General features: G+C 31.6%; 1 protein-coding gene across 3 annotated transcripts in view; it reads right to left on the minus strand.

Moving 5' to 3' along the window:
- LOC142325335 (DNA helicase MCM8-like) overlaps positions 1–10,218 on the minus strand; it is a 66,002-nt gene extending 55,784 nt beyond the window's left edge. For 2 of the 3 annotated variants that reach the window (XR_012756514.1, XM_075366955.1), the window contains exons 1-2: positions 9,958–10,218; positions 7,848–7,977 (exon numbers count right to left, since the gene is read on the minus strand). Coding sequence is in view for 2 of the 3 variants with exons in the window: in XM_075366955.1 (XP_075223070.1) it covers positions 7,848–7,971 (124 nt within the window). In the remaining variant the exon portion in view is untranslated. The remainder of the gene's footprint in view (positions 1–7,847; positions 7,978–9,957) is intronic. The other variant, XM_075366956.1, reaches the window with a different exon arrangement.
- Between the last annotated feature and the right edge of the window lie 8,463 nt (positions 10,219–18,681).

An 18,681-nucleotide genomic window follows, 5' to 3' on the forward strand; every position in this document is an offset into this window, starting at 1 on the left:
TTAAATAGTTGAAAATAAAACTTTTTCACTTTTTAATATTTACATCTTTAAGGTGAGATAGGCACCAAATTAAGAAGCGATTCAACACAATTTATTCCCATATAAAAGCACTTCACTCTAATGAAAATATTTTCACAAACCAGCTTTTTGAAACAAGCCACATACATAAAAATTTCAACAGTATGCAAGTGTTATATATGAATTACGACTCAAACTTAACACAACTGAACGATTCATTATATACAAAAATATTATAAGAGTGAATTTAAATCTCTCTCTCACACACACACACACACACACACACACACACACACTCGCTCTCTCTCTCTCTCTCACTCAACAAAGATGTTTCAAAAATTCTGTTGGAATATCAAAATTCATTGGCACTTAGTACTTTCAGCGGAAATCTCTAAAGATGGTTATTTTAAAACGAAAGGTAGCTCATGCAAGAGTTAGGTTTGTGCAATTTTTCTTTCTAAAGTTATACTAAAAATCAATTTTATAAAGTTTCCAGTTTTTTTAAAAATTGTGTCATATATATATATATATATATAGAGAGAGAGAGAGAGAGAGAGAGAGAGATTTAGAATGTAAAGCTTCAACATACATACAAGATGAAAATATAAATTATGAACTTTTTTTAAATCAGTTAAAAACAATGTGATGTGTTTTGAATCCATTAAACACAATACAAAATTAATGGTTATTTCTCTTCATTATTTGTTAACCCGATAAATTAATTCACTGATCCTAGTACAAATATATATTTTTCAAACTGTTTTAATTGTCTTGATTTATTAAGTATATCTGTTGTTTCATTATTTTTTTTTAACATTATGATAACACCTTGACCTGTAACTGGAATAAATTTAAGTTAATTGGAAAAAAATTCCCAAAATAGATTAAAAAATATGAAAATAAAAAATATTTATATTTTTTTATACATCTTTTCATCTTTTATTTATTTACTATTTTGTAAAAATGTATGCATGATTTTACTAATGTATTGTTACTGGTGATTGTATATATTAATTAAAATGTATGATCGTTAAATTTTTAACCTCTGCCAATGATAAAACCTAATTTAATGATGTAGCTTTTAACAAAATTAAATCATTTTCACTTTTGTTGGTGTGTGAGTTTCCAGATATTTTTTATTGTGGTATTACAAGTTAAATGTTTAATTTTCAAAGCATTTAGCACCATTGGTATTAATATAATTTGTATAAAATAATATTTCCACTTATGAACAATTTTTTATGTATCCGAGCGCTTTCGGAATCACTTCGCCATCATCAGGGATTATTTGAAGTTATTAATTTAATATTCATGTATATAATTTTTTATACATAATTATAAAATCCTCCTCTATGAATCATGAGACCTTGCCGTTGGTGAGGGGGCTTGAGTGCTCAGGGATACAGAGTAGCTGGACCGAAGGTGCAACCATATCGGAGAGGTATCTGTTGAGAGCCAGACTAAGGAATGATTCCTGAAAGAGGGCAGCAGCTCTTTCAGTAGTTGTTAGGGGCGTGAGTCACAATGACTTGAACGGCCGTATCAACATCACTCAGTCCTCTGAGTACTGCGCAGCTGAAAGCAATGGAAAACTACAGCTGCTTTTTTTCCAAGAAAATGTGGCTCTCTGCATTTTCACATAGCAATAATGGAGGCGCCTTCCTTGGTAAAATATTCCGGAGGTAAAATAGTCCCCCGTTCGGATCTCCGGGTGGGGACTACTAAGGAAGGGGTCACCAGAAAATTAAAAAATAACATTCTACGAGTCGGAGCGTGGAATGTTAGAAGCTTGAAAAAGGTTGGTAGGCTAGAAAATTTAAAAAGGGAAATGGGTAGGACAAATGTGGATATAGTAGGAATTAGTGAGGTTCGGTGGGAAGAGGAAGGCGACTTTTGGTCAGGTGATTTTAGAGTAATTAACTCAGCGTCAAATAATGGGCAGGCAGGAGTAGGTTTCGTGATGAACAAGAAGATAGGGAGGAGAGTGGAGTATTTCAAAACGCATAGCGATAGAATCATTGTAATAAGGATAAAATCAAAACCTAAACCGACAACGATTGTTAACGTTTATATGCCTACAAGCGCCCATGATGATGATGAGGTAGAGTGTGTATACGAAGAGATTGATGAAGCAATTAAACACGTAAAAGTAGATGAAAATTTAATAATAGTTGGAGATTGGAATGCAAGCATTGGAAAAGGCAAGGAAGGAAATATAGTGGGTGAATACGGGCTGGGCAAAAGGAATGAAAGAGGGGACCGACTTATAGAGTTTTGCACGAAGTATAATTTAGTAATTGCCAACACCCAATTTAAAAATCATAATAGAAGAATATACACTTGGAAAAATCCAGGCGATACTGCAAGGTATCAGATAGATTATATCATGGTTAAGCAAAGATTTAGAAATCAACTCGTTGACTGCAAAACTTACCCTGGAGCAGACATTGATAGCGACCATAATTTGGTGATAATGAAATGTAGATTGGGGTTTAAAAACCTGAAGAAAAGTTGTCAGATGAATCGGTGGAATTTAGAGAAGCTTGAGGAAGAGGAGGTAAAGAAGATTTTTGAGGAGGACATCGCAAGAGGTCTGAGAAAAAAAGATAAGGTAGAAAATGTAGAAGAAGAATGGGAGAATGTTAAAAAGGAAATTCTTAAATCAGCAGAAGCAAACTTAGGCGGAATAAAGAGAACTGGTAGAAAACCTTGGGTTTCAGACGATATATTGCAGCTGATGGACGAACGTAGAAAATATAAGAATGCTAATGATGAAGAAAGTAAAAGGAACTATCGGCAATTAAGAAATGCTATAAATAGGAAGTGCAAACTGGCGAAAGAAGAGTGGATTAAAGAAAAGTGTTCAGAAGTGGAAAGAGAAATGAACATTGGTAAAATAGACGGAGCATACAGGAAAGTTAAGGAAAATTTTGGGGTACATAAATTAAAATCTAATAATGTGTTAAACAAAGATGGTACACCAATATATAATACGAAAGGTAAAGTCGATAGATGGGTGGAATATATTGAAGAGTTATACGGAGGAAATGAATTAGAAAATGGTGTTATAGAGGAAGAAGAGGAAGTTGAGGAGGATGAAATGGGAGAAACAATACTGAGATCTGAATTTAAGAGAGCATTAAAAGATTTAAATGGCAGAAAGGCTCCTGGAATAGACGGAATACCTGTAGAATTACTGCGCAGTGCAGGTGAGGAAGCGATTGATAGATTATACAAACTGGTGTGTAATATTTATGAAAAAGGGGAATTTCCGTCAGACTTCAAAAAAAGTGTTATAGTTATGATACCAAAGAAAGCAGGGGCAGATAAATGTGAAGAATATAGAACAATTAGTTTAACTAGTCATGCATCAAAAATCTTAACTAGAATTTTATACAGAAGAATTGAGAGGAGAGTGGAAGAAGTGTTAGGAGAAGACCAATTTGGTTTCAGGAAAAGTATAGGGACAAGGGAAGCAATTTTAGGCCTCAGATTAATAGTAGAAGGAAGATTAAAGAAAAACAAACCAACATACTTGGCGTTTATAGACCTAGAAAAGGCTTTCGATAACGTAGATTGGAATACAATGTTCAGCGTTTTAAAAAAATTAGGGTTCAAATACAGAGATAGAAGAACAATTGCTAACATGTACAGGAACCAAACAGCAACAATAACAATTGAAGAACATAAGAAAGAAGCCCTAATAAGAAAGGGAGTCCGACAAGGATGTTCCCTATCTCCGTTACTTTTTAATCTTTACATGGAACTAGCAGTTAATGATGTGAAAGAACAATTTAGATTCGGAGTAACAGTACAAGGTGAAAAGATAAAGATGCTACGATTTGCTGATGATATAGTAATTCTAGCCGAGAGTAAAAAGGATTTAGAAGAAACAATGAACGGCATAGATGAAGTCCTACGCAAGAACTATCGCATGAAAATAAACAAGAACAAAACAAAAGTAATGAAATGTAGTAGAAATAACAAAGATGGACCACTGAATGTGAAAATAGGAGGAGAAAAGATTATGGAGGTAGAAGAATTTTGTTATTTGGGAAGTAAAATTACTAAAGATGGACGAAGCAGGAGCGATATAAAATGCCGAATAGCACAAGCTAAACGAGCCTTCAGAAAGAAATATAATTTGTTTACATCAAAAATTAATTTAAATCTCAGGAAAAGATTTTTGAAAGTGTATGTTTGGAGTGTCGCTTTATATGGAAGTGAAACTTGGACAATCGGAGTATCTGAGAAGAAAAGATTAGAAGCTTTTGAAATGTGGTGCTATAGGAGAATGTTAAAAATCAGATGGGTGGATAAAGTAACAAATGAAGAGGTATTGCGGCAAATAGATGAAGAAAGAAGCATTTGGAAAAATATAGTTAAAAGAAGAGACAGACTTGTAGGCCACATACTAAGGCATCCTGGAATAGTCGCTTTAATATTGGAAGGACAGGTAGAAGGGAAAAATTGTGTAGGCAGGCCACGTTTGGAGTATGTAAAACAAATTGTTGGGGATGTAGGATGTAGAGGGTATACTGAAATGAAACGACTAGCACTAGATAGGGAATCTTGGAGAGCTGCATCAAACCAGTCAAATGACTGAAGAGAAAAAAAAAAAAAAAAAAAATTATAAAATTAAATTGAAGTTAAAATTGTTACGTTCATAATAGTCGATTTTCAATTAATAAAATAAGTTATATGTTAATAAAAATGTAACGTCATGTCCGTAAGATGGTTACGACATATATATAAAATACTAATATTAGATAATAGACAATATTATAATTACGACTATAAGATAATTGTTGTAAATATTTTACGGACATGACGTTACATTTTTATTAACGTATAACTTATTTTATTAATGGACAATCAACTATTATGAACGCAAAAATTTTAACTTCAATTTAATTATAATTATACATAAATATTAAATTAATAACTTCAAATAATCCCTGATGATGGAGAATTGACTACAAAAGCGCTCGGATACTAACATTAAAAATTGTTGGTAAATGGAAATATTATTTTATATAAATTATTTATTATTGTACTGTTATTATTTGTTAATTTAAAAATATTTTTTCAGTATGTGTTATTCGGTAAGAATTTTAAACTGACAAAAATTGCAGTACTTGAACATTTTGTAGGATGTAGCGAACTCATCAGTTTATGAATTAGTGTATATGAATTGTAAAAAAACATAAGTTTTCTCCTCCATTAATTGCGTATTAAGCTTTCTTATTTTTAAATCCCCTTCAAAAATATTAGCCTGAAATATTGTGATATCGCGGTCACAACTACCACCTATTTTCCTGATTCGGTTCCAAAATCTTCTTTTGACATTTCACAATCGTTTATGATTAGCGTCAAATAAATTATTTTCTTGTTTTAAAATTCATTCTTCAACAATAATTAAGACTATACTCATGTAGGAAGATTTAATTTTCTTTTTATTTTGGTTTTCTAATCATAAAAATCAAAATTACTTTTTGAAATTTTATAGGTATAAGAAATTCACATTATTATACCCATACCGAGTAAGCATATAGATATCAAAATATATATATTTTCCAATAACTGTATTCCATGGCTTTAAAGGAAAAATGGTAAATAAAAATTTAAACTGTAAAAACTGCTTTGTGATGAAGGATTTTATAATTTAATGTGATGAAGGTGTTACGAGGGTTATTTTTTTTCAAGGTCCGATCAGTCGCGAAATAAAAACCCACGCAAAAATCGGATTAACCTTTGCGCATACGTGCTGCGCAGCATCTCTAGTATGGCCTTCAATCACGCCGCATCACTTCATTTAGTTCTGAACCCGCAGCTAGCACGTAAACATGTCTACAAATGCATCTCCCGCAAAGTGTGAAGTGCGTGAAGTAATTCGATTTCTTCAGGCTAAGGGGTGTAATACAGCTGAAATTCATAGACGAATAAGTAATGTGTATGGTGAAACTTCAATGAGTGACAGCAAAGTGAGACAATGGTGGAGGAACTTTAAAGCCGATGATGTCGTTGAGCAAGTGGATGAGGCAATTCGAGAAAATCGTCAGTTCACAATTTCTGTATTGAGCGATTGGTTTCCTGAAATTTCAAGGTCAGCCCTCTACATCATTGTGAGTGAGAGACTTCATTACCGCAAACTGTGTGCGAGATGGGTTCCCAAGATGCTGTCCAACCATCACAAAACAATAAGAATGGATGCCTCCCTAACGTTTCTCCAGCGCTACCACAATGAAGGAGAAGATTTTTTGAACAAAATTGTCACAGGGGACAAGACATGGGTCCTTTTCGAAACTGAAGAAACCAAAGAAGCCAAACAATGGATGCATTCTCATTCTCCCACTAAAAAGAAGTTCAAGCGAACCTTCTCCAACAGAAAGTGTATGGCTACTGTGTTCTGGGACCGGAATAGAGTTCTGTTGGCGGAATTCATGGAACGTGGCACGACCATCACTGCAGCCTCATACTGCGCGTCTTCAACGTCTATGAAGGGCAATTCAGAATAAGCGGAGAGGAATGTTGTCATCAGGCATTGTCTTTCTCCATGACAGTGCTCGGCCACATACTGCAGCTGTAACAAAGAAGCTCCTGCAGCGTTTTCGTTGGGAAGTGTTTGATCACCCACCACACAGTCTGGACTTGGCTCCATCCGATTTTCATCTCTTTGCTCACATGAAACGCTGGCTAGGAGGACAACATTTTGGCACAGACATTGAGCTGCAGACCAGCGTAGAAACATGGCTGAAAACACAGGTGACTCCGTTCCATGACGAGGGTATTGGAAAGTTGGTACCACGCTACAACAAATGTCTAAATCAGAGTGGCGGTTATGTAGAGAAATAGCGTAATTATGTAAGTACTTGTTACAAATAAAAAATTTTTTATTTTCACTGTGGTTTTAATTTGGTGACCGATCGGATCTTGAAAAAAAAATAACTCTTGTATAACTCATAAAAAATCCATAGGTTGAAGTTTACCTTGATTAAAATCCTTGTTATACCATACTTACTTCTATAAAAATGACCACCAACGGTCAGGTTTAATGGTTTATAACATTTTGAACTTTATTCTGCAAGAAAGAATATTTTATATGAAAAGCTGCTCATGTATTATTGTAAACACTCTTTTGTTAACAGGATCCACTGGGAAGGGCACACTACAAATTTAAAAAAGTATTTTTATAAAATCCCAACATTGGGCAGACGCAACTTAATCAAATGAGTGCAATGTTTATTTTTTTTTTTAAATATTTTTGGTATAGCACTTTTGAAAACCTTTGATGTTTTCAAAACCTCTGGAAAAGGATAAAAATATCGGTGATAGTATTTTTTTATTTTCTTCTGAATGGAAAATGTAATTAATAGAACATGAAATTTTAATATATAATTGTAGTATCATAGAGCTAACTTGCCATCTTCTTGGCCTATTTAAAAACATACAAGTTAGAGGTTACAGTGAATGTATTTATGTTAACAATAACATACAAACATGCTGTTTTGAGTTTACAAAGTTCATTATTTATAACAATTAAATATTAAATAACAAACTGATAATAATTGTTATTCAATCATATGATTGATATAATGCATATGCATTATATTATTGCTCTAATAAATCATGCTTACTTGAATGCCAATAGGCCAAATTGTATACATGACCCCATTAAACTCTTTTTACACCGATATTAGTTCTAATCTGATTAGAACTAATAAATAAAACTTATTTTGATAATGATTGATTATCTTATAATTAAAGTAAATAGGTGTTTGAATACATTAAATAAAAGTGATAATAAATTTAAAAAATCTGGTTTTCACCATTTCTCTTGGATTTGTTGTTAAAGTAGAATCCTCGACTGCCACGTGGATTACCTCTTCCTTGTCGGAACCACTTACCTCTTCCTCTAAAGTTACCAGTACCTGGATTATTATTTGAACTCATCTGAAACTAACACCACAAAAACAGAAAAAAGACATAAATAATCAAATATGAAATGATTAAATAGCATTGAAAAACATCTTATACAGAAAATTTTGAAGTAATTTGACACAAGAAAACATTATACTAGTGACATCACACTATATGTTAAGTTTAGTTCTTTAGGTAGTTAATTTGTCAGTTAGAATCACTATGTAGTTAAAAATTTGAAACATATTCAAAATATACTGTTTTCATAATAATGCAACAGAATGAATGAAACATTTGAAAATCAAAAATGAAAAAACATCAAGGAAAAATTTTAAACCATATTAAAAAGAAATCTAACTATTTTAATAGAACAAATATTTTATAACTAGCTAATTTTTTATAATGCCAAACTGATTTCATGTAAAAGGTTAGTTGTTAACAACTCGCTTCCAATTTTCATGAAATTTGGAATATACCTTATTTAGGACCTAAGTTATTTGTTAAAATTGAAATTTTTTGTGGAAACTCCTTTTATCCAACTTACATCCATTATAAGTTACACAGTACTGTCACCATAAAGTTCATAATTTGGCACTGTACAAGTGTAATATACCTTATTTTTTGACTAATAAAATATATTTTAATCAAGCTTCTCATGCAATTACATACTGCTCTTGTGAGGTAATGGTACTCTTGTGATGACATGAAAATTTAACTTACAGAAATACAAAAAAATAGGATACGAATGGATCAGCTAGCATGAGTTTTCCTTTTAGAGATTAAGACATAAAAAGACTATACCTAGAGGAATAGGTATGCCAAAGTTTTTCTATTTTATATGCATATAGTTCAATAATAAACTTCCTAAATTTTATATTGCCAACCTTTGAAAAAACATTACTTATAGTGCACGGAATGCAATCATGAAACATATAATCTCATCTTTATATAGATGTATACTTACTTTCCAATGCACTGTATATGATTAATTAAATTGTTATTATTTTAAAGGTGGTTAGGAGGATTAGAGGCTCTTGGAGGGTAATGATGATTGAACCTCCTAGGGACTAATAAATGTTAGTTCTTTTTATAGTGTAAGATTTTAAAAAAAAATGGTTGAATTTTAAGATATTTTAATGTTTGTTATTTAAAGGGTGTGTGTAGACATTAAAGGGAAGTTGGGGGGAAAGGAACTAAGAGGTACTGAATCATTTTTTGACCATTCTCTTTTTAAATTCTAAAAGTTTAATCTTTTCTGATGGTAAATCACATTTTGAAAAAATGAATTTGAATACTATAATAGTTCTCCTTATTAATTAAGTGTTCAATAGTAGTCCTTGGGGAAAGGAATTTTGTGGATAAGGAATCCTGGTACTCTTGGATACAATTTTGTGCTTAAATATTGGAACACTTCAGTCTGTTCTAAATAAACAGACTGAAATGTTACAACTTCTTATTTAGAAGCTACGTTTCTTAATTTTTCTGGGACACATTTTGAAAAAGAACAATTCAAAAATCCCAATATTTCATCTTTATTTTCCTATAACATTTAGGTCAGGGGGGCTACAGGGTTTGAAATATTTTACTCTTGGCTGAAAGATGGCCAGAAGAATAAAATCTAATAGTTTGGTTAATGTTATGGTAACTGGTTTTCCCACAGACTTTATATTTCACTTAGGGGAACAAGGGCAGCAAAATTACTGAATATTCACGGGGATGATGTAATGTTATATAGCCTACAACAGTCTGAAAACGTAAGCTTTTCAACAATGAAATAATTTTTAAAATCTGTTAAGCAGCTTTTGGTTTAACCGGGACAAACGTCCGTTACCCACAAACAACTGATATTAAGAGGTTGAATTTGGTCAGACGTCATCTAAAGACCATTTTATTTTTACGATAAATTTTTCTTTGGGAAAGCAAAAAGAATGACAACAAAATTTGTAGGTTAGTTCAACAAATTAATTTCATATATGGTACCGGTATATATAATATATATGTATATAAACATATACTTACTTATGAGAAAAGCAACTCAACTATAAAAAAACCACTCTTTTGATATAAAAATAACTTACAATATTTGATGAATTTAATATGATAAATGTGTACACAACGAACACCAAAACTACCGCCAATTATTTTGATTCGACCCTTATTAGTAGTGATGGGATATCTCGAATGAAAAAGTAGTAACAATTAGATTATTGAAATATCTCGAGATATCTCGAATTACTAACTGCATCATTCGAATGATGTTCTCGCTTGGAATACACTATAGTAGTGGGATAAAAGATTCTTTTACAGGAATCGATTCTTTCGATTCGATTCTCAGATAGGATTAGTAAAAAAGAATCGTTCGACCGATTCGATGATTCTTTTCCTTCCCAGCACTATCAGAGCAGTAAAATCTAATGCGCATGTTCTCTTTCTCTTTTTCACCCATGTTTAGCGTTCATCTCTCTTCATCTGCTCCTGTTCGACTCAATTGATGTATACCTACTAAATGTCTTCTATTCTCTTTTCAGCTTTATTTGACTCTTAAGTAAACATCTGATTCTTTTTCGGTTGAATAAGATTTTTAGTACCCTATCACTTCTAATACGTATGCTTTATTCCCTTCATCTACCCAACGATACTTCTTATTTCATGTCTTACTCGATTCCTTTACGATAACAAGCTTATATCAACAAACGACATCGCTAAACAGAGAAGTAGTAATGGGAAGAATCGTGAACGAGTCGTTCCTTCGATTCGATTCTTCATACGGAAAGTAAGAATCGAGAATCGGTTTGCAGGAGAAACCGATTCTTTTTACGATTCTTAACAATGAAATGGATAGGCTACGGGAAAGCAAATCTTTCTCAATTACGATTCGATTCATAGCAATCTTTCTTATGCATAGCTTGTATAAAGACAAGATACATAGCTTGTGGGGGATCTTCCTATCATATCAAAATCTAGCCTGCGTTTATTTTATTTATTGTTTTCCACACGTGGCGCATAACTTAATCTTTATTGACATTCGGCAAATTTATTACTTCTGATTAAAAAATATTTTCATTAACTGTGCTATTTAACTGAGCTAATCTTAAACAATTAAATTTTATCTGTAAGCCCCATAAAACATTTTTTGTTTATCAACTACAGCGAAATGAGAGCCAAATATATATTTTTTTCAACTCATTAAAAGTATTTATATCTTTTTTTTCTTGTTAACCTTCGGAAGCACCGACAGGAATTACTTCAGAAGATGAATAAGGGTGATATGTATGAGTTTAAATGAAGTTTAGTCATGTACAATCTCAGTTCGACCAGTAGACCACCCCTGTGATGGGTGGTCTACTGTGGTCTGTGAGGGGGGGGGTAAAATTATTTATAACTAGAAAATTTATCTTAAACTAATTTCAGTGTAATTACTAGTCGTCCCACTGACATAGGATACTAAACTACGGCAAAGATTACACAAAGCTTTTCCAGGGCTTGCTTCGGAAAAGCAAGTTCAGATGTGACTTCTTTTTCTGCAGCTCAAGTTTATAAATTTAAAAACAAAATATTCTTTTTTAAAAGTGGTTATAAAATATCTACTTACGTAAAAACTAATGATTTAAAAAAATAATACCGATAAACACTTAGAAAAAAAATCGTCTTCTAATTATGTAAAGTAAAAAAATCTTACGAAATTGAGTAGGCCCAAATAAAAAAAATATAAGCAAACTAAAAACACAACTCTAAATAGAACACGCAAAGATTATGCACCATGAAAACAAAATCGACTGTCGTCTTATATCCGTCTACTAAGAATAATTGTAAAATATATCTTGAGCATGACAGTATGCGCAAAAAAACAACAATAATTAATATTGTGTAACATAGCTTCCCACCCGAATGAAATTAAAAGAAAAAAGAATAATTATGTCATATAGAATGTGTGCGTAACAGTTTAAATTTTCCCTTCTCTGTTTAGCGATGAGGTTTGTTGATATAAGCTTGTCGTCGTAAAGGAATCGAATAAGAGATGAAATAAGGAGAATCGTTTGTTAGATGGAAGGGAATAGAACATGCGTATTAGAAGTGATAGGCTACTAAAAATTGTATTCAATCAAAAAAGAATTAGATGTTTACTTAAGAGTCGAATAAAGATGAAAGGAGAAGAATCGAAGACATTTAGTAGGTATACATCAATTGAATCGAACAAGAGTACGAAGAGAGATGAACCGCTAATATGGGTGAAGAAGAGAAAGACAGCATGCGCATTATAAGTGATAGGCTTCTAAGTTTACTAAACATCATATTGAACTGGAAAAAAATCAGATATTTACTTAAAGAGTCGAATAAGAGTTCAAAAGAGAAGAATCGAAGACATTTAGTACGTATGCATCAGTTGAGTCGAACAGCAGTATGAAGAGATGAACCGCTAAACTTGCTGAAGAAGAGAAAGAGAGCATGGGCATTAGATTTTACAGCTCTGATAGTGCTGGGAAGGAAAAGAATCATCGAATCAGTCGAACGATTCTTTTTTACTAATCCTATCTGAGAATCGATTCCTGTAAAAGAATCGTTTATCCCACCACTACAGAAAAGGGAAATACTGTAATATTACGTACACATTCTATATGACATCATTATTCTTTTTTCTTTTAATTTCATTTGGACAGGAAGCTATGTTGCACAATATTAATTACTGTCGTTCTTTGGCCCATACCGTCATGCTCAAGATATATTTTACAATTATTCTTAGTAGACCTTTGATTATGTTTCAGAAATGCATTATAATTTAAATCCTACTACATCTATTGTAACTGAACCAAATGAATTACAGCAATTAGCCCTTAAATTAACAAACTTTGTTGAATCGCCTAATCCTTCTCCTGTGCATCCAATACCATCTTTGTCCTCAAAAAATAAACACAACAGTTGTCCCTTACTTCCTTTGTTACCAAACCTGTCCCTCAAAGTAAAAGCCGAGCGTGAAATATTCAATTAATTAGGTTAATAACTAAAGAATATCAACCTATTTCACTCGTTGAGGTGAAGAATTCAAGAAGTTTGTTCACATGTTAAACCCTGGGTATTCGCCACCTTGTCGGAAAACAATTACAACTAGTAATTGTAAAACAATTACAATAATTCCATAATTATATGATAGAATTTCTTGTGAGATTCGTGAGTCATATAATATAGAAGCATGCGCAACAACCACTGACAGTTGAACATCAGTTTCAAATAATAATTATATGATCATAACTACCATTTCATTGACCATGATTGTAATTTAAAAACCCAATTACTTACTTGTATGGAAATCTGTAGTCAACATACCGCTGAAAACATTGCCATTGAATTACAAGGTAAATTCAATGAATGGGCTATTATTGATAAAATAGGAGCAGTTGTTAGTGACAATGCAGCAAATTTAAAACCTGCTATTTGCAATTGACAGCTGCGCCACATTCCTTGCTTAGCGCATACAATTAATTTAATTGTCCAAGCAGCAGTGTCTGAAGTAAAACAATTGTGGTAAAATCGAAGGCAACTGTCAAATTTTTTAAACAAAGTTCCATGCTGCTTCCAAACTGCAAAACATGCAGCAACAAATAAATTTAAAAAAAAATTAAATTAAAACAGGAGGTGCCTACCCGATGGGTAGGCACTCCTGCAAATGTTTAATTGATTATTAAAAACAAAAGAACCACTAATTTCTATTATCGCTTTGGTGAATCCTATTCTTAATATTAATACATTTGATGAGTGGATAGTTATAGCTGAAATATGCAAATTACTGTAAATGTTTGAAGAGATAACTATTGAAATAAGTTCTCAAAAAACTGTCACTATTTCAAAAATCAGTTTATTGGCGTGAGCGATGACAAGATATGTACTTAAGATTAAATCTTTTACTCAAAATTCTGAAATCGTTAAAGTAAGTATGTAACAAGATGTTAGATCAACTGCAACATAAATATAAGATTTTGAAAATAATAATATTTTGCTTGAAAGCATGCTATTAGATCCTCGCTTTAAAGAACAAGACTTTAAAGATGAGGCATCTTACTAAAATGCTTACACAGAAGTTTGAAGTATTTAGATCGAACAAGGCGATAGGTTTGAAACTGAACAAGAAATTATTGAACCCTCCATTTCATCTGCATGGGAAGATTTTGATAAAAAAGTAACGCCAATTTAACTAATTCAAACCCAACAGTAGCAGGAATTTTAAAGCTAGATAAATAAATAAATGAACGGCTCATCTCGAGAACACAAAATCCTCTCTCTTGATGGAAAGAAAGGCGGTTAATTTATCAAAGATTATTCAAAATAATGCAAACTAGACTTTGCATTCCTGCAACCTTTGTTCCCTGTGGACGATTTTTTTCAAAAGTGGGACAGTTAATAACAGAAAGGCGAAATAAACTTCCATCAAAGAATTTCGAAAAAATTATATTTCTACATGTAAATATGTAAAATACTATAAAGTTTGTTTGAAAGATATTAACTAATTATTTATTTTGATTAATTTTAATTATTTTTTTTTTTGTGATAATAGAACCAAAAATTTTTAAAAACAAAATGTTTGTGGGTGTCTGTAACTGTGCGCGTATTAGTAGAAACATCAAGGTAAATATAAAATCATAACATCGATATGATAAAAAAAAAACAAAGACGGAATCAATGGCTTGCTCAGAAATAAGGTACGGTACAAGCTATATTATTTTAAATTATCCATTTTGTCATTTATAGCTTTAAAGAAATTAGTTTAAGATAAATTTTCTCGCTATAAGTACTTTTACCCACCGGGTTGGTCTAGTGGTGAACGCGTTTACGCAAAACAGCTGATTTTGAAGTCGAGAGTTCTAAGGTTCAAGTCCTAGTAAAGGCAAATACTTTTATACGGCTTTGAACACTAGATCGTGGATAACGGTGATCTTTGATGGTTGGGTTTTAATTTACCAAGCATTTCAGAACTGGTCGACTTGAGACTGTACATAACTACACTTCATTTACACTCATACATATCACCCTTATTCACCTTCTGAAGTAATTCCTGACGGTACTTCCGAAGGTTAACAAGAAAAAAAAAGATATAAATACTTTTAATGAGTTGAAAAAATATATATTTGTCTTTCATTTTGCTGTAGTTGATAAACAAAAAATGTTTGATGGGGCTTACAGATAAAATTTAATATTTTAAGATTAACTCAGTTAAATAGCACAGCTAATGAAAATATTTTATAATCAGAAGTAATAAATTTGTCGAATGTTCAATAAACATTAGTGATGTTGATGTAATAAGTTATGCGTCCCGTGTGGATATAAGAAACCAAACGCAAGCTTGAATTTGGTGTGGTAGGAGGAGCCCCCACGATACTACATGCACAAGAAAGATTATTATAATCGAATCGAGTCGTAATTGAGAAAGATTTGGTTTCCTGTCGACTATCCAATTCATTGTTAAGAATCGGTTTCTCCTGCAAACCGATTCTCGATTCTTTCGTTCAGTATAAAGAATCGAATCGAAGGAACGACTCGTTCACGGTTTTTCCCATTACTAATACACTACTAATTGCTAATGTAGACGAATACTACTAATGTTATGAATGATTAACAAATTTGAATAACTACTTTTAATTCGTCACTTGTTCGGATTTGGAAGATGAATAGGCCGAATACTAACTACTAATAGGATTACGAATGTTGAGAGACTACTACTAGTACTACTTTTCATTTTCGTTTAAGTTAATATTTTAACCCACAATTACTAAGCCCAGCAATGAGACATATTTATTTTCTTACGTCATTTCTCGCTACTTTGTTCACTATACTATCGCCACTCCTAATATTAATTACAAAAAAATATATTTAAATTCGTACTCGTAACTATATGTTATCATTTCCAGGTCTTGTAAATTAACATATCGCCACGCTATTATCATTCCACTTTCACATTTATTAATTACACAAAAGATAACACTTAAATAAAATGCAAGAATTATATATTTATTTTTTTTTGTTACTTCTTTTGGCGTGTTAGGAGAAACCGATGAAGTTACGGAACTTGCGCGCGCCGATGTAACACACCATGAAGATTTGCGTTGACCCAAGTGGATCAGTTTGCACGCACATGCGTGTAATGTCTAATTCAGTCAGTCGTTCAATGCAATCAAGTGATTAGCACGTGTTGGAGACAAAACATATTGAGTGGTAATAAATATATATTTATATACAAGGATTTCTGAATACGGATATTTTAAACTGTGAACGTATATTTATTTTTTGTGAAAATTCTGTATCAAGATTTGAGGATATATTTATGTAAGTATTATTTTTTACAAGTAAAATCATATGTTTTAATTACAGAAAATAACAAACATCAGATAAATTCTTGATTTTGCATGAAGAATTTAAAATTTACCAAATTCAAAATTTTTGATAAAATACATTATAAAATAAAACTATTTGCATCATATTTTTCATATCATAAGCTGCTGATAACCCTCGTGCCTATTCAATCGCATCCGAAGAATTAATGGAACTAAACTAATCAAATATATTCAATGAACTTTGTTTTCTATGACAACGAATACTTCAGTACTTTTTAAACTGTATAGAATAAATATCATTTTTTCAAACTTATATTCATGGTATTTAATGTCGTCTATCGATCGTTTCACTCAGTAGTTCAAATTTGAATGCTTAAAAAAATTCTTTATTTATTCACGCCAAAGAAGTATAACTTCTTACGTACTACAAAAGTACACGTGAGCTTTTTTTTTATTAAAAAGAGAAGAATTTGAAGCAGCACTGCTAAATTCTTAGCTACAAAACAATAATAATTAAGGTTCTTTCAGAAAATATGATATAAAAACGATCAAATAAAATAAAAATTAAACAAAATAAATGTTCTCCATCACTTTCAAATATCAATTATAATTTTTTTTAAGCATTAGCTTATGATTCATTTAATTTTGATTAATTTTATTCACACAAACACACATTAAATTATGGTTTTAATTTTTGTTTGTAAATTTAAAAGTTATTGAACTTAATATCTGGTAGAACAAGTTATAAAAGATAAATCAGTTTAAAATTCTGCGTTAAAATAGCCATTTAAAAAATTGTTTTTTTGTCCAGGTTTTTTTGGAGATACTTTATTCCTATTCAAATTGGTTAGCTGTCCAACCTAGAAAACACTCTCCGAGGGAACTGATGTTGTAGGTATAAAGGCATATTTCAAATTTATCTCATATAATTCAGGTAATGAATTTTTATGCAATTCCCAAAATTCCAAAGGATTTTTCAATCTGTTTAGATGTGGCATTTCCAAATATTGTCATATTTGCAATATTCCAGTTGCCATTGTTGTTTGCATTTTACATAATTTTTCTTCAAATAAACTCCAAAGACCGTTGTCAGAATTTGTTGGGTCTGAGGTTCTAAGATTTTCATTTAACAGTAGAGAACCAACGTCCATTCACCTTGAATTAATAAATTTGTAACCTCATCATTTATCCATTTTTGGGCATGCTTTGCATTTTCTTCTATGCAAAATATGTTTTTTTTTATCTCGGATCAATAAAACTAGCTTTGGCTACAAATTTATTACCTTCCAAATGGCCAAGACTCCTGCCAATAACTTCAAGCAAATTTTCTTTTAAATTAACTCCAACATTTGTTTTTGGAATTAAAAAATTTAATGTATGTGCAACCCTCTTAGTAAGGGAACAATTAATGCCATTATCGGATATTTTTCTCCTGACCACTCGAAAGTAATTTGCTGAACAAGCTTTAAAACATTAATATAATCAATGATGATTATCCATTCTAAAGCATCCAAATATTGAGGAGCATTTGGAAATTCAGATGTAGTAACAGACAATGGATCTTTTACTTTCAATAGTCTTTCTAGCATCATTAAAACAGAATTCCACTTGGTAGAGACATCCTTTTTAAGTTTTAATTCAGGTTTTCCCATGGTCATTTGTTTATCCCTTAATTTGCTAGTTGCCGTAACACTGTTTAAAATATGAAACAAGATACCTGCATTTTTTCAATAAATCTGAGAACTCTTTGTTCTTTTTTATAGCATCTTGTACAGATAAATTAAGGGTGTGAGCCAGACACGGATGGTATTACAAATTTAAACGTTCATAAATTGCATTTTTTTATATTACATCCATTGTCTGCAACTATTGCCACTATTTTGTTGGTGATATTCCATTCTTCAAGAATTGTTTTTAAAAGACAGCTGATTGCCATTCCCATTTGAGCAACTAATATTTCATTAGTAATGAGTACAATTGAATGCAGTTTGTTACTGTATATAAAATGACCAGTCAATATAACAAACTATTTATTGTCATCAGCTGACCAAATATCGAAGGTTACTAAAATATGTTTTATTGAATTTAACATATTTTTAATTTTTTTTTTTTATATTTCAAAGTAAATTTGTGGCAGCATTGAATGCTATCCTCTGCTAGCTCAGTTGATAGACTAGTGGACTATATTGTCTCAGTGGCATTGTAGATGATAAATGTTTCCTACTGGGTGGCATATACAGTGATTGCAATTTCCTTGTATATTCTAAAAAAAAAAACAGGATTTTCAACCAATGATAAAGGTTAGAAATCAATAGCTACCATTTTAATAATGAATCTACCAATTGCAGTTTTTACTGCTATAGATAATTCTTTGTCATAACGTCCAAATAAACGTAGTTGTTTTTTGGCTGATGGTGTGGAA

This window comes from Lycorma delicatula, chromosome 5 (genome assembly GCF_047948215.1).
Source record: "Lycorma delicatula isolate Av1 chromosome 5, ASM4794821v1, whole genome shotgun sequence".
NCBI classification, from domain to species: Eukaryota; Metazoa; Arthropoda; class Insecta; order Hemiptera; family Fulgoridae; genus Lycorma; species Lycorma delicatula.